Genomic DNA, 21,286 nt, shown 5'->3' on the forward strand with positions numbered 1-21,286 from the left:
GTAAGTCAGTTGGTCTGAGTTTGGTTGCTTCTCGTGTAAATTAATTAAGCAAGTCTGTATTGTAACCCTGTGTGTATGTGTGCGCAAATGTGTGTGTTCGGTTGTTGGTGTGTATGGATTGTGCACATGTGTGTTTGTGTGGTTTAAGTTTTACAAATTAGTTTTGTCTTGAAATACTTTTATCTGTCAACACCACATTTGGCTTGAAAAATGAAAAAAAACAAAGCAAAAAAAATCCGGAATTCTTTTCAAATATTTCATTTAAAAAAATTCAGTTCTTCTGGATTTCCAGATCATTTAGATGTTATTTTATGCGCCTCCTGATTGGCAGAAATTCCTTTGGGTGTTTCTGAATGGCTGCAAAATTACCTGAAATTGTGTTTCGTTATGTTGGGGATTGAAGAGAGCTTGATACTCAAATTTTTGTCCACAGTCAAAAGAAGAAGAAAAAGAAAATTTTGGACAGATGACACTAACTGCACCAGCAAGGAGTTAATTACATATTAATATTATAAAGAGGATACTGAATTAGAATAAACTTGCTGAACATTTGAATCAGTGACACAATGAACAAACCATCATCCGCCAGATTCTTGCCTTGAAATTGGTTTCTGTTGGAATAGTTCAGCATTTTTTTGTGGTCTTTTATTTTTTGAGTGTGTGTGTGTGTTTGCTGGCTTGTGTTGTTTAGAGGACAGATTTCTGGGTTTTGATTGCTGACCGAGAAGCCATATATTTGTATTTGTATTTCTTTTTATCACAACAGATTTCTCTGTGTGAAATTCAGGCTGCTCTCCCCAGGGAGAGCGCATCGCTACACTACAGCGCCACCCCTTTTTTTGTATTTTTTCCTGCGTGCAGTTTTTATTTGTTTTTCCTATCGAAGTGGATTTTTCTACAGAATTTTGCCAGGAACAACCCTTTTGTTGCCGTGGGTTCTTGTACGTGTGCTAAGTGCATGTTGCACACAGGACCTTGGTTTATCGTCTCATCCGAATGACTAGCGTCCAGACCACCACTCAAGGTCTAGTGGAGGGGGAGAAAATATCAGCGGCTGAGCCGTGATTCGAACCAGCACGCTCAGATTCTCTTGCTTCCCAGGTGGACGCGTTACCTCTAGGCCATCACTTCACATATATGTCTGGTTTTTAAGTTTTTGCTGGTGCTTTTCAGACTGCTGAGCTCTGGTGGTTCCAGATCTGTCCCCCCTGCTGCAGCTGCTGCCGGACCTGTGGTAAGGACAATTTGCATGCAGTGTAAACGCTTATACTCATGATTCTTTTGCTCAACATTGCTCTGGGTTTTTTTTGTTTTTTTTAATAATTATTTTGTTTTCCATTTCTACAGGGAATTGTCTAAAAAGGAAGAAGACAATCTTGGAAGAGTTATCGCTGGTTGGCATGCCTGTGGTTACAGAGGCTATGGATGTATTATTTTAGATTTTCACTGAATTTCATTTGCGCTGTGGATGAATCAGAAGTCAAATACAGTTTTGTGCTTGTAATATACCAAAGGAGACCAAAGGAGACTACTAGCATCAGGTATGTTTGATTTCTCCACATGGGCGGAGTAGTAGTTTGGACAGGACAGGAATCTAGACCCCTGCTGGAGTCTGCACCAGTAGGTCAGTGACAGAATAATCAACATTTGATTGTGGTCACTCAAGAAGGAATGGTCACGGTAAATATGTATAATTAAACATCATTTTAAGGAAAAATTTCCTTTTATGATCGTAACATTACCATTTTGCAATCAATATTTCTGGTGGGAAATGAAAAATCAAAAACAAAAATGCAAATTGTGCTTGAAATAGTCTGTAGCTCCCCCTCTGCGTAGAGAGTAGCAGAAACAAGGGACCTCATTGCCTTTATTTGATTTTTTATTGACTGTAGGTAAATTCTCCTCCTGATTGAGAAAAAATCAATATATTACTAAAATGTTCATTTGTTTGTGCTCCAATTAGTGTGTGTATGGTGTATGTGTGTATTTTTTTTGCTAATGTGTTCTCTTATAATTAAATGTATATATTTTTTTTCATGTGAAATAGTGTTGGAAACAACTTTGTATCCTCCTGTATTTCAAGCATTCTTGATTGCCTTTTTGTTTTGCATGACATTTAAATCTTGACATAAAATGTGTGCATAATTTTGACATCACTAATGATCATGTCATGTTTCCATCGAACAAAAATTATATATTTTATATGCAGGATTGGTCTCTTCCATTGTGCACTCACTGCCATGTTCAACATAAGCACTCTCATAAACATTGTGTACAAAAAAATCTATAGGTACATGTATCAGTTCAACATATCCTTGATGCACACATGTACTCTTGTGACAGAGCATGACTCACTTATTTCCATCTTCCACTCCATCGTTTTGGTTTGGCATGTGTTTGTTAAAAAGAAAAAGTGTCTTTATTGCAATAATTCAGCTGTGCATGTGGGAGTAATAAGCTTTTAATATTGACATTTAGTAAAGGGATCTTTCATCTTGAACTTAATGAATTGTAAGCTGTGACAATTATGATGAACCAAAAGTACTTAAACTCTACAAAACGTTTGTAGAGAATTTCTGTTAAAGTGTGCATGTTTTGATGTCTCTGGATGTTCTGCTTTTAAACAAATTCTTCTAAGTTAGTTTTATGAAGCATTCTCTTAAATTCATGTCAGTTTACTGGGGGAAAAAAAATCACAGAACCAAAAAGAAATTAACTCAAACTGTACTGCCCGATGACTTCCTTCATTGTACTCTGTACTGGCTGTTTGTTTATTTTAGAAGAAAAATATCTATTAAAAAAAAAAATTAAAAAAAAAGAGAGAGAGAGAAAAAAAGAATGCAATTACATACAGCGGTGAAATTTTGTGATGATATAAAGAATAGAATGGAGCAAAGTTTCAAAGCACTCACATCATTATAGACTGATTTACTGATTTATTATATTTTGAAAAAAATCAGTGTTTTTTACAACTGACATAAAGGGGATCAGTTTTTCTCATATAAAAGAAATTTTACAGATGTGGTCTTTTGTAAAATAGACACTTCCTAATTGTAGCAATTGAATGGGCAAATACATATGCACAGTGGATATCCACTATAGAATTAGTTTGCATTCGACTATGACCCATAGTACTTGCCAAAGTTGACGGAGACACCATCTTATCGATCGAGCAAGCGAGAAGGGTGACTGTAAGCTCGCATGTATTGTACTCAAACAAAGGCATTTTCAGCCACAATAAAAGTACAGGTGGACTTTTGGATGACTGTAGCACAGAGCTGTGTCGTTTAGTTTTGCATAAAACCGTTAACCTGTGAACTGAATCTTTAAACTCACGGTACGCTATAGCGTACCACAGTAACGAAGCGTTGTGCACATGAGGTACACTATAGCGTACCTTAGTATAGAAAGCGTTAAAAACATAAAATTGGTAGGGTGAATATATTTTGGTTATTATTTTTTCAAAATTGGAGTTGATTTGCTGTACCATGTAAGTTTTTGTATCTGCAGAAATATATCTGTAATGGCAATTGTCTTTTATAGCAATTTGAATTGGATGTCTGAGTGTACATCCAAATGCTTATCAGTTTGCTAAAGGGAGTTATGTTGAATGTTTCAGCTGTCAGTTGATGTTGTAGACGTAAGTTCTTTTGACAGTTTACCCTTGGTCAATATATGTTTTTGTTTGCATGCTTTTTATAATTAATGTAAGCGACAGATATTTATCATTTTTTGTAATTTGTTGCTGTGATCAGTTTAGTTTGTGTTACAGTGAGTGTCCGTATCTAAAGGTAGAACGACCTTGGTCTGTCATTTTACATGTTTTAGAACTTCAGTTTGTAGACAACGGAATCCTCAAGGGAAAAACTCAAAGGGAATGAAAAAGACATGTAGAAGAAAGCCAAGTGAATATTAATTATGTTAATTATGTTTCATATTTCTGCTAAAGTATTTCTCAACTGATTTCACAATAATCGTGATGTTTGGCACTATTATGTTGTCAGTTACAGTGTGCATTTTATGTTGTTTGTTATGTTTTTTCTTGATTCTTCCATTTCTTCTTTTAGTAATTTTTTTTTCTGTTCCTGTTAGGAGTGGTCAGTATCATATAGGGTTATATTTCCTTATATGATACCTGTATTGATAAGTTTTAAGGACAGTTGTATGAGAAAAAATGTGTTGAATTGGTTGAGTTTTGAAGAACCATGGTGCTGGCATTTGTTGGGTTTCATATTGGTGGCTGCTGCCATAGTCATATTAATTCTTTGTTGCTGGCAAGTGGGTTTTACTGTGGGTTGGCTGGGCTCTAAACAGGTTACTTGGTTCAGTTTGTGTATTCACTTAACCCAGTAAAACAGAGAAATCATAATCACCCTTACATTCTATTTTACATGCTCTGCTAAGCTCCCTTTTGCCTTCACTAGGTTGTCCTAGATGACGATCTGGTACTCTAACAAGTTACTAAAGGGAGCACATAGCCAGTTTTATTTATTGACTTAACCCAGTCAGGCAAATCAGAGAAAACATAATCATCCTGACATTCTATTTTACGTACCCAGCTTAATTTCCTTTTGCCTTCACCAGGTTGTCCTAGATGACCATGACCCTCTGCAGATGCTTTTCTGGGTTGTTCCCCTTCTCTGTTTCTCTCCCACTGCAGGCAGCCCCATTGTTTCCTTCCTGCCTCCTGTTTAGTGTTGCATGCTGGAAGGAGATGAGTTTCTTGTGCTGTTCACTGTTAAAAAAAAAAAAAAAAACCTGCAACCCGCGTCAGCGGAAGCAATAGCTTTTAGCTTGTTTATTTTCAAATGGCATGACTCCACCACCTGCCTGCCCTCCTTGGAGGAAAGGTGTGTCACCTTGCTTTCATGTTGTCATGATGTGGTTTGTCAGTAATGTCAGCCCTTTCCTTTCACTGAGAATTTCTTTGTTTTGAATAGTCTTGTCGTTATTTCTGGAATTTTTGTTTAGTGAATCAGCAGGATTATTTTATTGGTACTTTGATAAGACATGAAACAAAATCTGTCTTGTTCACTGACAGGAATAATGGAAGACAAACACCAGAGAAACATTCTTGTAGAATTTGAACACCTTCTGCTTGATTTTTAAATCACTTGTCCATATAGGGTTTCCAAAAACAAAAAAAAAGTGGCAAAGGAAATTTGCTTCACTTGTCCACATAGGGTTAAAAAATAAAGAAGTGGCAGAGGAAACATCCGTTTGTTACATAAACGTTTTTTATTGGTTCTTCCAGTCATGTCAGTGTGGACCTGTGTCTGTGTGTGAAATACCTTAGAAAGTGCTTGGAATTGGTCAGTGCCCCAGTTATGGGACATTCTCTTGACCTTGAATATTGTCATGTTTACAAAACTAACAAAAATTCCTTTGAGTCTTTGATATGTAGAAGTTTTGGTAGTGTTTCTTGTCACGGTTTAGTGAAAACATGTATATCACCAATGTGTGTGTGTGCACATCCATTGTGTTGGTGGGTAGTGTTTGTGTGTATTACTAAATTTATTTTTTTTAGACAAATCCAGTAAAAGTTTCTTACACACACACACACACACACACACACACACACACACACACACACACACATATATATATATATATATATATATATATATATATATATATATATATATATATATATATATAATACATACATACATATAATAGAGAAATAATTGGATACTGACCTTTGCCATTGTCATTTGTTGTAAGATTTTGCCACCTCAAGCATTTTGGAATACACACTAGGCACAGGGCAATTGCTGCATTTTTTCCCCACTGAAATAATCTTTGAAACATTGTATTGGTTGTATTGATTGTACAGTCAGTTTTGCATTTGTTTGCTCTCAACTTCCGTAATTTTAGAAATAATGTGATATACAGTAAAAAGTAGAGAGGGGATTTGTGAAGGGTGGAGAGTTATAGTGGAGTACAAAATACATGGAGCATGGCATTCAGCATAAAACTTGTATTTTAAGGATCTCATCAATAAGACAATAACCACAAATGATCCCTGAGTGTTGTGTGTATGTAAATCTTAAAACTGAAACATGTAAATATCTGTTAATCTTTGTGATGCCAACAGTTAACTACATTGATAGATTGTGGCAAGCTGCAAAGTGTAGTATGTGACCAGTGGCTATTGGAGGTTACACTATTTAGATTTCAAGTCCATCTCTTTTGCGGTAGCATGCTGGTAAACTTGCATGGATACGCATTTAGAGTGTGTGTGTGTGCACATGCAAGAGAGGCATCATTAGAAAATACAAGTAAACACTAGTGACATACCAAAAAAGAAAAATGCATGAACAACATTGTAGTTGAATCTTGTTTGAGGCTTTTTGTCTCAGAAACATTCCAAGAAACTTTTCTTAAAAGCATTGATGTGCACAGATAACATTTTTTAGTTTCAGTTGCAGATCTGTTGAAAAAGATTTTTGTGTGTATGCGTGTATATATATCATATCCATTCCTATCGTTTTGATTATGTACTTGAATATTCCTGCTGTCCATTATTATGTTGCCATGGTTGTACATGAAATTACCCCCCCAAAAAAAATATTACAAATAACCCAAATCATAACATTTTTGTAATAATGTTCTGAAAAATTTTGCATGTGAAAATCATAATTGAAAATAATTTTTTTTATGTATGCATGTATTATGTATCATGATGATATGACATTACATGCATGCATGACCAACCTTTTTGTTTGATTTTTTTCTCTCTTTTTTCCCCACTTTTCATTTTAAGTTTGGATGCCAAGTTCATGTACTTGTGATGCATGTATGGATGTATGAGTATTCTCTTAGGAGTAGTTTTGATATTTGTTCTATGCACGCAGATATGCATTGCTTATTCAAATCAATTTCAAGGTACTGCATGTTTGAACTCCTCACTTGATTTATTTCACAAGCTGTCCATATTGGAGAATTCATTTCATGATTTAAGCTTAAATGCCCCCTTCGTCACCAGCATCCTAACATTTGAAAGAAATCCTCCGACTTTTGTAAAATTTATTTGAGAAAAATATTTTTGTTTTGATTATGTGTTGCAAGACTTGGCTTTTGATAACAAATCACAGTGTGATGGTGTGGATAAAAAACAACTTTCTTTTACCAGGTGCTCAAATGAATAAGTTGATACCAACCAACTTGATGTTACCAAAGTGGTAACATGTATGTTGATGCCTGTTGGTTTTCCTGTGTGTGTGTCAGACTGGCGGTGATGCGGGTATGCAACAGCTGCAAGAACAACTCCGCTCACAGCGTTCTGCAAAAGAAGATGCTGAAAGAAAGTTCTTGTGAGTAGTCTCCTTATATGTTGTATTTGAAAATAAAAGAAGCAATAATGAGAATCGTCACATTTTTATCTGTGTGTGTGGGTGTGTATGTTGGTCTGTCTGCTTGTTCATTGTTTTATGCAGATATATTGGCATTTACCTATTGTTATTGTAGCTGTCTTTCGTGTTTGGCTGACATATGTAAGCAGATAACACAGAACTAGTAGTTCAAATCTTTTTTGCTTTTCATTTGTTTTTGTTTTTTTCTGCTTATGAGGGATTAAGACTGCTTCTTATTTATATGAATATCTCTTGTTCCAAGATGAAAATGATTTACAGTGAAATTCTGAACTTGCTGCTTATTTAGCTCACTGGTTGCTGTTTAGCACTCTTCACTTTTCTTTCTTTCTACCTTTTTTGACTCGCTTGTGTAAACAAAGTGAGTATGTTATAACCCAGTGTTTCGGTTGTCCGAGTGTGTGTGTGTGTGTGTGTGTGTGTGTGCCTGTATGTGTGTATGTATGTCTGTGTATCCGTGGTAAACTTTAACATTGCCATTTTCTCTGGGAATACTTTGTCCATTAATACCAAATTTGGCTTAAAAATCATAGGAAAAAAATCTTCACAGTTATACCAGTAATAGTTTGTAAGTCTCCCGAATTAGCTGTATTTCCCATATCATTTACAGTTTATTTCGTTTGAGGCCATTTCCGTGATTCTGAAACACCATATTTCCAAATCCCAGTTGCAGTGGCATTGGTGATGCTTAGTGAGTGCACAGTGTGACCTCACTTTTCTTGTATGCAGTTCAATGGAAAGAAATACAAATTCTGGACAGAACACATACAGTGACACAGACTACGTCATTGACAGGTTTGCTGCATATGAATCTTTTAAAGTGGATACTCAATTAACTAGAATGAGCATAAAAGAGAAATTGAATTGACTGTGGGGCAGAAGGAATTGCATATCGGTCATGAAGGCTTTGCTTTTCTTGTTATAAACATAATTTGTATTCTCATCTAAGTGTCTTGATTTAGAAAATAGCTTGCTGAATAAAATGACTTTTGCAGACAAGCACAGACCAACCTTGATCGACTTCAGGTGGAAGAGGCCTCCATAAAGAATGAGCTGCATGAGATGGAGAGGACAATGGCTCTCCTCAAACATGAACTCAAAGAGGTATGAGGTACTTTCCATGCCATCCACAGGATAAACTCTAGTTGTGTGTGCATGGATATGTATACATATGCTTTAGAGATTTATCAGAGTGCCGTTATACATGTTCCTGTTTGATGTAGGCTTGAACACATAAAGTTGACTGCTGCTATCCCTTCTTTGTTTGACAAACATGTCAAAAGACACTCCTGTTGGTGATTGATCTTGCATGATACGTATGCACAGCAGAATGAACTTTTTGGAAAAAAAGTTGTGAAGGCATGGTTGAACCTCAGCACACAGTGTAGAACACATAAATTCATCCAGATGCTTCAAAGAAACATGAGATCTGTGTGTGGCTTTTTTAAAATATTTTTATATTTTTTTTAATGTACCAATTTTGGTGGTTGAAGAGAGTGACAATATACCAAATACTGTGATTCTGACAAACGTTAGGTTGGAGGTAAGACAGAATGGTATAATATACGTTTATTCACCTGTTGAGCTGTTTTTCAAGTTACCACGGCAGAATCCTTTAGGTGTTGGACTTGTGATCTGGTGTTCGTCAGTGATTCAGGTTTGAGGCCCAGTTTCAGCATGGTGTTGTGTCCTCATGAAAGACACTTTATTCCAGTTTGCCTCACTCCACCCAGGTGTGAATGGGTACCTGACTTCAATTGTGGAAGGTTAAAATGATGGAAGGAGAGGATTGGGCCCTGCCTCCCTACATTGGAACCTAAACACAGCTGATATGAATTCACTTCCCGGAAAGCCATCAAGGCTCTGGGACTGTTAATAAACTTGAACCTTTGGTGAGCAGACTCAGCGGCGGCTGGATCAGGAGAATGAGGCAAGGCGAAGGGCGGACACACTGCTGTCTGAGAAGGAGAGGCAGCTTGAGGCGATGGTGAGGAGGGGTCAGGAGATGGACAGGGGCACTGCCCAGTCCACCGAGAGACTGTTCCTCTTGGAGAAAACGGTGAGCGCTGCTGCTTTGACATGTTTATTTGTGCATCTTTGTGTATGTCTCTCTCATCGGATTTCATCTTTTTTCTTTGTTTTTCCCTCATCTCTTTTCGGTCTTGCTTTCTCTGTCTCTCTAGGTATATTACTTTATCCTGTTTCCTTTTTGTGACTTTGTTGACAAACGATAAGGCTGTGTCATGTGAGCTGTTTGTGTCGCCCAACCTTATTCCTTTATTTCTAAGTGTTGTGTTACTTTTGATCATATTATTGTGTTTTTTTGGTTGGTGTTTTTTTTCAACAATACATTTTTTCTCTCAATATATCCATGTATCTCAGTTGTAAAATTACAATAACAAAACAGCAGTACTGAATAATAAAAACTGAGTTATTTGTTCTAAGAAAACTTTCTCTCAACTTTTCATTTTATTGTGAGAGACATGTTCATTCAAAGTCAGTTCTGTTTTGAAGTTGTAAATTTGGTTCCTGTCATCTCTTTTTATGTTTCAGTTGAATGAATTGAACGAGAAGATGAGATCAGAGAGCGAGAACGCCAGCAAACAGAAGAAGACAATAGGTGACCTGCAACAGGTAAGTTTTAAAGTATACATGCTTTTGTTTTTGTTGAGGTTTTGGACAGTGTGAGCTAACAATGAGGAGGGTAGGGTGAGGAGGTTTCTTTTTTTTTTAATTTTAATTTTTTATTTATTTATTATTTTTTGAAAATGATTTTGATTGTTGTCACCCTTTTAGTCTTTGAAAAATAAGTTATTCTCTTGCAAGTCTTTTTTTCCCCTCAAGTCAAGCACATAGTTTAAAGTATAGTGCAAACATTCATTTCAGCAGTCCCAGAAATATTAATCTGCAGTTTGTTTGTTTGTTTGAATGGACGATACGGTAGTGTGTGTTGTACATGGAATTTAAACTGTTATTAAAATCATCAATGCACACATGTGCTGCATTTTGTATTTCTGTACTTGTTTTAAGAAACTGAGCACTTGAGTCTGGTTATTGGTCTGAAGTTTTCACAAGTGCTTGGTTGGGATAGCATTTTCATCAAATTGCAACTGGAGGTTCTCTTTGATAATTTGGCCAGTGTCATTTCTCTTTCAGCGCTTAGCCTCTGCTGAGCAGAACTACAGTGATCTCCATTCCCGTTACCAAGAAGTGATGTCATTGAAGCAGAAAATGGAGTCTGAACTTCTGAACTTGCAAGCCTCGGTAGAGTTTGAGAAGAACGCACGCAGCCAGGAGGCCCAGCACACCATGGAACTGAATGGTGAGGGGTCTGTGGACAGTGGAATTCTCTGTGTGACACTCACCATGGGCACTTTCTCATTCTGTATTCTTTTTTCTTTCTTTTTTTTCTTTTTTTCATACTTTATCCAAAGGCAGGATGTGAAAAGCGTGTCTTCGCTTATTCCACTTCCCTCATTAAACAAAGATCAATTTATTTATCTCTGTCTTTCGGACAGTATGAAAACTTGTAATCACAGTGAAGCTCTGTCATTCTCAATTTGTCTTGATCTTTGAGACTGAACAACCAAAATACAGAGTGATTTAGTGTCTCTAAAGAGAAATTAATTAACGGTGTAAAACTCCTAAACAGTACATGAGAACCACTCATTCAACCACTCATATGTAAAAAACAAAATGGTTAAATGTTGACTTAAGGTAAACCGCACATTGAATAATCACAGTTGTGTACATGCAATAATCACGGTAGACATAAAAATACTTAAAAGCTAACTAAGTAAACCACACATACAATAATCATATCCATATACTTGCAGTAATCACAGTTAAGGCATACAGTGTACTATGATTAAAGCAGACATAATAACAGTGTGCTGTCATCCATATACTTGAAGTAATCACAGTTAAGGCATACAATATACTATGATTAAAACAAGACATAATAACAGTGTGCTGTCATCCATATACTTGAAGCAATGACAGTTAAGGCATACAATATACTATGATTAAAGCAGACATAATAACAGTGTGCTGTCATCCATATACTTGAAGCAATGACAGTTAAGGCATACAATATACTATGATTAAAGCAGACATAATAACAGTGTGCTGTCATCCATATACTTGAAGTAATCACAGTTAAGGCATACAATATACTGTGATTAAAACAGACATTTGATAACAGTGTGCTGTTCAACAGTATGTTTGTAACCTTTGTGAAACTTTTTCATTCTTTTTTTGTCATCATCTTTCTAGTTAGAGCTTGCATTTCATTGTTTGCAGTGGGGCATGTGATTCTAGGATTTTCCTGTTAACAGTTGTGTTGTTTCTAATTTATGTGCTAGCAGGAAGAAGGAAGTATTGTGGATTTCATGTGGTATTGTGATTTGCTATATAACTTAAGAATAAGTTGGGAATGTGAAGGAGAAATGGTTTATTTAGCTGACTGAAGGTGTGGTAAATATTTATTATAGAATATTGTATTATTTTCGCTGGATGTTTATTCATTCATTCATGGAATAAGCTGGTGCTCAGTGTGGAATAGTTAGCCAGTACTCATTATTTTGTGAAATCTTTCAGGGCTGTTTCTTTTTGCAACTCAATATTACTTGGATTAATGATGGCAGAGCGTATCCAAGCCTTGCAAGATGAGAAGAGCAGCATGCAGACCAAAGAGACAGGTTACAAGGACGAGATACAGCAATCTCTGCAAAAGATTTTTAATCTGGAGAAGGTCAGTCTGGGCCTCATTTTAATATCTTATGATTTATGGACTCCATGTTTGTGTGAATGTATGCATTTTAACGCAGATGGCTTTAAGCATAATCCACACTCTCTGGTCTCCAGTGTGAGCAGGAAGTAAGATCAGTGATGAAGGATCATATCACAGTCTGCACAACATAGATGGCACCTCCTTTCAGCATAAATACAAATATGGACATACTTAACATGTCCTGTTTGCATTGTTTTGTGTCAGTTGTAGAATACAGACAGTACAGTGCTGTGAAACTTATGGGTACCGATTCAGTCAGTGGATAATAGTTGTGCAGGTTTTTTTTTAGCATTATGGGGTGTGGCCAGTGTTGATGGATAATAGTTGTGTGGTTTTTTTTTTTAATAAGTTTTATTTTATTTTTTATTCATTTATATACATTATAGAGGGTGGCCAATGTTAATAGACAATAGTTGTGTTGTTTTGTTTTGGGCGTTATAGAGGGTGGCCAATGTTAGTAGACAATAGTTGTGCTGTTTGGTTTTTGGCATTATAGAGGGTGGCCAATGTTGATAGTCAGTAGTTGTGCTGTTTTGTTTTTGGCACTATAGAGGGTGGCCAATGTTGATAGCATTCTTCTTCTGCGTTCATGGGCTGCAACTCCCACGTTCACTCGTATGAACACGAGTAGGCTTTTACGTGTATGACTGTTTTTACCCTGCCATGCAGGCAGCCATACTCCATTTTTGGGGGTATGTTGATAGACAATAGTTGTGCTGTTTTGTTTTGGTCTTAGAGCGTGGCCAGTGTTGAAAGACAATAGTTGTGCTGTTTTGTTTTTGGCGTTATAGAGGATGGCCAATGTTGGTGGATAAGAGTAATACTTGTGCTGTTTTGTTTGGGGCATTATAGAGGATGGCTAGGGTTGATGGACAGTTGTTGTGCTGTTTTGTTTTGGTCATAGAGGGGCCAGTGTTGGTAGACAATAGTTGTGCTGTTTTGTTTTTGGCATTATAGAGGGTGGCCAATGTTGAAAGACAATAGTTGTGCTGTTTTGTTTTTGGCATTATAGAGGGTGGCCAGTGTTGGTAGACAATAGTTGTGCTGTTTTGTTTTTGGCATTATAGAGGGTGGCCAATGTTGATAGACAATAGTTGTGCTGTTTTGTTTTTGGCATTATAGAGGGTGGCCAATGTTGATAGTAGTTGTGCTGTTTTGTTTTTGGCATTATAGAGGGTGGCCAGTGTTGGTAGACAATAGTTGTGCTGTTTTGTTTTTGGCATTATAGAGGGTGGCCAGTGTTGATAGTAGTTGTGCTGTTTTGTTTTTGGCATTATAGAGGGTGGCCAATGTTGATAGACAATAGTTGTGCTGTTTTGTTTCGGGCTTTATAGAGAATGGCCAATGTTGATAGACAATAGTTGTGCTGTTTTGTTTCGGGCTTTATAGAGAATGGCCAATGTTGATAGACAATACTTGTGCTGTTTTGTTTTGGGCATTATGGTATGGCCAATTTTGATGTATGATAGTTGTGCTGTGTTGGTTTGGGCTTTGTAGAGTGTGGCCAATGTTGATGGATAATATTTGGTTTTTTGTTTTCGGCATTATAGAGTGGCCAGCTTTAAAGGATAATAGTTGTGCTGTGTTGGATTGGGCTGTGTAGAGTGTGGCCAATGTAGAGCTGGACCGTGACAACTTCAAGAGGCGGTGGGAGGCTGAGCAGCAGGCTCACAAGGACACGGTTGATCGCTACAATGCTGACAGGAAGAGCATCTCCAGTCAGATCGAGTCCAGAGGTCAGTACTGTTACTTTCACAGGACAGTTCCCTCACTGGCGTTTTTGTTTCCAGTTCTAGTGTTGCAGATAGCATATGGGGAACCGAAGAACATGTGAACTCTTTTTGTCTGGTGATGCTTGTCAGTGAAATGTGTTGGCTTTGGCAAAAAAGAAGTTAGACACCAGTGCACTGACTTTCTTTTTTACTTAAAAAAAAAAGAATGTTGTGCTTTTTTTTTCTTGTTATGAATTGTAGACAGGCCAGGCTGATGTCATTCTTATTGCGACAACAGTTATCCATCTAGTGTCTCCTACAAGAAAATGACACCTCTGTGATAGGAAGAAATCCAAGACATTTTCTTGGTTACCTTAAGTCCCTTGTCAGACATACTGTTTATAGATTTAAAGTCATTCTGGAAATCATTTCTCAGTTGAAAGTGTTGTTATCCCGATTTATCATTTATTAGATGGAAATGTTAATATTTATTATGTACAGTTTGTCTTTGGACAGTATCACCGTTGGTATTATATGAAATGGAAGTGGTGTTTTCCACAGTTACGAAGGCTCCACATCATTTGTATCAAATAGAAGTGGCTTTTACACAGTAGTGATGCCCCTCATAGGATCTGCCGGTCAGGGGCTTCTGATAGTGTATAAATATGCGTCCCCTGACATTTTAAAAATGAACATATAAAAAAAAAAGTAAAAAGTCCTGTGTGGGAACTTCAGTCTGATCCTAGGATCATCTGCTGTGAAGAAGAGTTGTTTACCTTGGCCACTTCTTGGCCTAGAAAGTTAGACGAATATGACAAGAGGACAAGTTATGCCTGCCTCAAAATGTATGTAGCATTGCAGATCCTTTACAGTTCCTCATAGATCCTGTAGAATTATGGTATAAGATCCCTGCCCCAAAGGTTTCTGTATGATGAGAAGCCCCTGGCAGTAGTAACCCCACACCAAACGTGTGTGACCAGTCGTTGATGATTCCCCTGGTGTTATAACCTAGGTTTTGCTGTGTAACAGACCTGCAGGCCAAACTGGACACAGAGAAGAGCATGAGGCACAAAGTGGAAGCACGTCTGCTGGAGACGGAGAAGAAGAACAGTGAGATGGGGGTGGACCTCATGCAGCTTCAGCAGAGGGTGGGAACCCTGGACTCCCAGCTACAGACCGAGCTGGACAAGGTAAAAAGAATAAAAGAAAACACCCAAGTGGTATTTGAGGACTGTGTGTGGAAGTTCCTGTGAAATACCTGTTACTTCAGTGCTGAACTGATGTGAAGATCAGAGATTTTTTTGTTTTTTGTTGTTGTTGTTTTTTTTTGCCTCCATCCTGAGAGTTCTCCCACCACTCCCACATAAATTTTGTCTTTTAGTCTTGGAACTTGGCATTTAATCATTAGAATTATTATATTTAAAAAAAAAAAGAAAAAGAAAAAGAAAGTTGTTTCCCATATTGATTAATTAAAACGAACAATTGGTAACAGACTACCTTGCTTCTGTCAGCCAACAAGAAAGATTTGCAGGGAGATAATGAAATATGTTTGAAAGGCTTGGTTCATCCCATTCCTGTTTCTTAAGTTTTGTAGTGGAATGGTTATTGTGAACAGAGTTCCATGATGAATGATTGAAGGACTCCTATTCTGTGAGAAGAATGTGTCAGGATGGTTAAGACGCTTATCTGCCAGTGCTTTGTCTGTCAGGGTCTGGGTTCAAATCCTGGTCTCTTGGTTGTAGTGGTCGAATGGTTAAAGTGCTGGATTCTTGCTGGAGTTTCCTGAGTTTGATCCCTGGAACACCTGATAGGTTTAAGCGTGGAGATTTTTCTAATCTCCCAAGTCAGCATGTGCAGTCCTGCTAGCTCCTGAACCCCCTTCATGTATATACACATGCAGGAGATCAAATGTGCACATTAAAGATCCTGTAGTCAATGTTAGTGTTTGGTGAGTTATGGAAACAAGAACAAACCCAACATACACACCCATGGAAACGGGAGTATGGCTGCCTACATGGTGGGGTAATAAACAAACGATCATACACATAACAAGGTGTGTGTGTGTGTGCGTGACTGAAACTTGACTGATTGATTGAGGAAATGAAAGATTAGCTCTGAAGGGCAGCACTCAGTCGGCTCTATCTAGGTAAGCAGTTTGTTGTGTAAACGACTCCCTGTTTGTAAAGTACTTGGAGCTTAGTCTCAGACCAAGGATAGGCACTATATAAGTATCCGTATCATCATCATGTCTCCCAAGTTTGACAGGAAAATCAGTCTCGAGTCATTTGAATGAGACAATAAACCAAGATCCTGTGTGCAGCAAGCACTTTGCGTTCTGAATTAAGAAGCCATGGCGACATAAGTGTTGTCCTCTGGCAAAAGTCTTTCCACTCTGATAGGTATACAAATATATACGCATGTGTTGTAGCATTTATGGATTTGCCTGAACGCAGTGACGCCTCCTTGAGAAACTGAAACTGAAATTTTGCTGTGAACAGAACCGAGGGTGGGCCTTGCAAGTGGAACAAGAGGTGCAGCGTCGGAACCTGATGCAGGGTGACATCAAGAACATCTCCATCGACCTCAACAAAGCCAAAAGCAAAGAGAAACAACTGGTCAAGGTGAGGCAGCATCAGCACTTCTTCTTTGGGCATCTTTTCTTTCCCTCATTTCTCCACCATTACAAATAACTCCACCTACCCACCGTTACCCAGGGCCGATAACCACACATGATTCTCCAACATGCCATACATACACACATGTACACACAAGCACGCACACATGCACAGCTGTACTTTGTTGCCATTGTTTATTTATTTATTGTTGTTGGGTTTTTTTTAATCTATAATTTATTTTTTTAGTGGATAAATTGTGGTTAGTGTGATGAACTGTAAGATCTCTAACATTGAAGTATCCATCTGGGGGTGTTCATATTGAAACTACTGACAATTGCTTGCAGATCCAAACTACTTGGAGATTCAGAGTTGGCCAGAGAGAAAGTCTGTTTCACTTTTCATGTTGTTTTTTTTTTTTTGGGGGGGGGGAGGGGATTTTCTTTTTCTTTTGTTTTTCTTTTTTTTCCTTTTCTGAGGTACACCATGATAGATTTTGATATGTCCTTTGAGATATTCTAATGGTTTCATTTACAGTTCCATGTACTGAATTTTTGTTATGACAGGTACACCAGTTTCATTGTATGTTGATATGTTTTATTGATCTTGTTGCTCATGAAAAATAAAGGCCAGTGTTGTTATTATTATTTTGATGATAGGTGCATAAGAAGTTAACCATTTACTTTTTCCCTTAGTTGTTTAATCTTGTGCATTCACTATCATGTGATTTTGGTGCCACTCTTTTTAAGAAAACAAGCAAAAGAGGAAACGTTAAGATTCTTTTTGAAATATTTTAAGTTAGAAGATTCACCATGTATGTGTTCTGCGGACCACTTTTCTGTTAATTAAGTGGCTGAATGTTTGCTGCTCTGTTCATGTTTATGAATCTTACCAAAGATATTGGTGTGATGTACAGGAAATCTCTGATCTGAAGCAAGAGAGGAAAACTGTGGATGAAGAAATGAAGAAGTTGAAAGAGTGAGTAGTGTTGTGATCTGTTTTGAGTCCGTAGTCTCAGAATGATGAAATGATATTATGCACACAAAAAAAAGAAAGAAAAAAAAAAGAAGAAAAAAGTATGATTCTAATCATTGGGGTTAAAACTTGTGTCCACATGCACGCATGTATTCACTTTCAAACACAAATGCTACATGCACACATGCATACGCTTTCAACCACAAATATTACATGCATGCACTTTTGAATGTGTGGATAAATTTGTGTAGGGAGGGGGTTGGGGAGTTTGAGAACTGTGTCATAATCAGTGAAGTCACCTTGTTTCATAACTTTCTGATGCCTTGATGGTTGCAATTTGTTGGCCAATGGCTTGCACATTAACATATTGATTGTTGTAGCATTTGACAGGATTGGGGAATCATTGTTGTTTTTTCTCCCTTTTTTTTCCAACACAATACACACTTGTTTGCTATTTTGTTATCTGGTTGTTTAAATGGGTTATTTGGAAAACTAAGAATATTATGAGATTCTTTTATTTATATTTCTTGGCTTTTTGAAAATAATTCTTGCCTTTTGTTTTCTGTAGTGAGCTGTCAGTGAATGAACTTCAGATGAGAGAAATCCAGGAACAGTTGGAGGCAGAAAGCTATTTCTCAGTAAGTGACTTCTGTCTGATAATCTGTGTATATCTGGTATTTTAGTTTTCAAGAATTTTTTGTTTGTTTGTTTCCTTACCTTTCATTTTCCATATCATTCCAGAGCACCACCAGCCTTGTTCAGTACAAGAGCATGCACTTCTCTCTGTTCTCTTTCTTTGTCATTTCTGTCTTTCCTCCTTGTTTACAGTTTCGCAGTTACCACACATGCACCACACACACATGTGCACACACACACACACACACCCACACTGTCTCATTCACTCACATGCCCTCAGACACACACTGATTCACTCACTTTACAAGCGCACAATCATAGAACCTTCAAAATGTAAAATGGAATATACTGAACACAGGATTTCAAGAGATTACAGATCATGCTGTGCAATACACTCCAGGAGTCCATTGGGTGGATGGGGGTGTGTGGGTGGAGGGAAATCCAAAGAAGTTACAGTTGATGCCCTGCAGTCACAGAATGCGTTCATGTTGCAGTCCTTGTATAGAACCCAAGTGAAGGAGCTGAAGGAAGAAGTAGCGGAGAAGCAGAAACAGATCCAAGATCTGTCCTCAGACGTACAGAACGCCCTTCAGGAAAAGTATGTGTTGGTGTTGTTGGACATTGCCAAAGGTTTACTTCTAACAGTGTTGTAATGTTAGTGTTGTTTTCCTCAAACAATGCAGCAGTATCTTTGTATCTATTGATATTAGAGTTAAGGACAGACCATTACTGAAATGAAACAGAATTTATGAATCATTAAATGCTATCTCATATCTGATGATGCATTGATGATTAGAGTCGTGTTTCCGAGTAGATCATTTATGACAAAATAAATACTTTCTTAGTTTCAGTTTCAGTTTCATTTTCTCAAGGAGGCGTCACTGCGTTCGGACAAATCCATACACGCTACACCACATCTGTTGAGCAGATGCCTGACCAGCAGCATAACCCAACGCGCTTAGGCCTTGAGTGCATGCTTACATATTTGTGTACCTATGAAAGTGGATTTCATTTTACGTAATTTCGCCAGAGGACAACACTCTCGTTGCCATGGGTTCTTTTTCAGTGCGCCAAGTGCGTGCTGCACACGGGACCTCGGTTTATCGTCTCATCCGAAAGACTAGACGCTCAGTTTGATTTTCCAGTCAAACTTAGGAGAAAGGGCGAGAGCGGGATTCGAACCCACATCCTCACGGACTCTCTGTATTGGCAGCTGAGCGTCTTAACCATTCTGCCACCTTCCTCCTGGAACAGCTTGCATTCAGTGAAAACGGAGTAATGTTTTGAGAAAGCTGGGGATGACAGCAGTCATTTTTCCAAGAAGCTGTCTATCCTTTGTTTCATTTCTGTTTGGGGGTCGCTCAACATGGATTTGTCTATCCCCAGTTTTAAAGCATCTGCAAGGTTTTGGTTTGTATCAGTGAATTTGAGAGATGATTTTGATGAAAACTTTTTGATTTAAGTTGTTGTTAATTCTTTAGGCAGAAAAGAAGTGATGCCTTTTTTTCCTTCTTAAAAAAAAAAAAAATGTTGAGGTTGAAGTTTGCTGCAATATATTTGCTATTTCTTGGTTTTTGTTTCATTAGGAACAGTTTCATTGTCTTGCTTTATTCACTGTTTTTTGTCATTGTTTTTGTCACTGTGGTGGTCAACATAGTCTGTATAACTGTGGATTTACATGCCAATTTGGCAAGTTAATTTATGCATTAACTGTTAATTTTTCAGGGCCTCGTTAGTCACCCAGGTCCAGTTGTTGCATACCAAAGCAGATTCCGAGGCCCTGGCTCGGCAAATTGCAGAAGAGCAGCTGTCTGATGTGGAGAAGGAGAAGACGATGCTGGAGCTTGAGATCAAGGAGCTGATGGCTCGCCACAAGAATGACCTGAACAAAAAGGAGACAATCATCACCGGGGTCAGTATTACCTGCTGGATGTTTTTTTATGTTGATCATCTTGGAAGGAAGAAAATTTATTAAGGGAGAAATAACCTGTATGTTTTGCAGTCTACATTTCACTTGTTGGGTATATGTGTGTGCATTGTTATGGTGGTGTTTTGATTTAGACATTAAACTGAGATGCTGTGTGCAAGTGAATGAACACTTGCCAGCAAATGAAGTTTTTTTGACAACATCAGAAAAAGGTTTTGATAGAGTGTGACTGAAAGGGTGCCAGACAGGCAGTGAATTAATTCCTGGAAAATTTGTATTTGTGGAAAGTGGAGGTATATTTGATGTATTTCTTGGGACCCCAGTTCACTTGGTAATAAAGACCTGTTCTATTCCATAGTTTGTTCAGCGACTGAAGGTTACAAAGCTCCACCTTTCCTTAGACGTTCCTCATTTCTTTTCTGTACTACGAAATATTATGACTTGAATATTAACATACTTACAGACTGAGTTTTACTTTATGCAGTGAAATATTGTATTCTTTCAGTTGGAAGACCAGAAACGGGATTACATTGTCAACATAGAGAAGCTCCAACAGGACAAAGATGATCTCAACAACAAGATCAAGAGGCTGTCAGAAGGTAGGCATGTTTTTTTGTTTAAAAAAAATAATTTTTTTTAATTGATTGCTGGTGAGGTGGATCAGGGGATGTTGTCTGGGCAAGACAGCAGGAACAGCCTGTCAGGACCAAGTCATGAACATGTGACATGTACTTCAGTTTGTGTTGCTTGTGCAAACAGCAAAAATAACAATGTTCTAGCGTCACCTCTTAAAGATGCCAGCAGAGCAGAAAGATTCATGCAGTCAGTCCAGAGCTTTTACAAGCCTGAGACGAGACCAGTTCTTGTTAATGAGGATAGTAGATAAGTAACATTCATGCTTGTTTTTTTTTTCATGAGCTCTCAAGATGGCACCAATCTGTTGTCCATTTTGTTTAGAATAGTTCTTGGGCTGGGATAAGAGGTTATGTCTGAACTACTATTCTAGAATGAAAATAGCAATGAAGTGTATCTCCTCCCCAAATCATTTTGTATCGAACATATGACCAACTTCACTATTGAAAACTATGAGCTGTTTATAGTGTATATGTTGCATGCACGTACATGTATAACAGGACATTTTTTTTAGATAGTGTATATGCATGCACATGCATGCACACACATGCCCATATACACACACATATATTTATTTATAGGAGCACACTTGTGTCACTTTATTCTATTTTGTCACGGGGAGACTG

The 21,286-nt window shown here is 37.7% G+C and overlaps 1 protein-coding gene across 3 annotated transcripts in view; it reads left to right on the forward strand.

Annotated features, from left to right (window-relative positions):
• Positions 1-21,286, forward strand: part of LOC143279770 (rho-associated protein kinase 2-like) — a 42,242-nt gene that overhangs the window by 13,702 nt on the left and 7,254 nt on the right. For 2 of the 3 annotated variants that reach the window (XM_076583906.1, XM_076583907.1), the window contains exons 12-27: positions 1,174-1,234; positions 3,620-3,640; positions 7,231-7,316; positions 8,369-8,477; positions 9,274-9,432; positions 9,927-10,007; positions 10,530-10,695; positions 12,020-12,126; positions 13,769-13,901; positions 14,907-15,067; positions 16,376-16,498; positions 17,406-17,467; positions 18,033-18,102; positions 18,595-18,698; positions 19,826-20,012; positions 20,533-20,626. In XM_076583906.1, the coding sequence (XP_076440021.1) occupies positions 1,174-1,234; positions 3,620-3,640; positions 7,231-7,316; positions 8,369-8,477; positions 9,274-9,432; positions 9,927-10,007; positions 10,530-10,695; positions 12,020-12,126; positions 13,769-13,901; positions 14,907-15,067; positions 16,376-16,498; positions 17,406-17,467; positions 18,033-18,102; positions 18,595-18,698; positions 19,826-20,012; positions 20,533-20,626 (1,724 nt within the window). The remainder of the gene's footprint in view (positions 1-1,173; positions 1,235-3,619; positions 3,641-7,230; positions 7,317-8,368; positions 8,478-9,273; positions 9,433-9,926; positions 10,008-10,529; positions 10,696-12,019; positions 12,127-13,768; positions 13,902-14,906; positions 15,068-16,375; positions 16,499-17,405; positions 17,468-18,032; positions 18,103-18,594; positions 18,699-19,825; positions 20,013-20,532; positions 20,627-21,286) is intronic. The other variant, XM_076583908.1, reaches the window with a different exon arrangement.

The sequence above is a fragment of the Babylonia areolata genome, chromosome 3 (genome assembly GCF_041734735.1).
Source record: "Babylonia areolata isolate BAREFJ2019XMU chromosome 3, ASM4173473v1, whole genome shotgun sequence".
Lineage (NCBI taxonomy): Eukaryota > Metazoa > Mollusca > Gastropoda > Neogastropoda > Buccinidae > Babylonia > Babylonia areolata.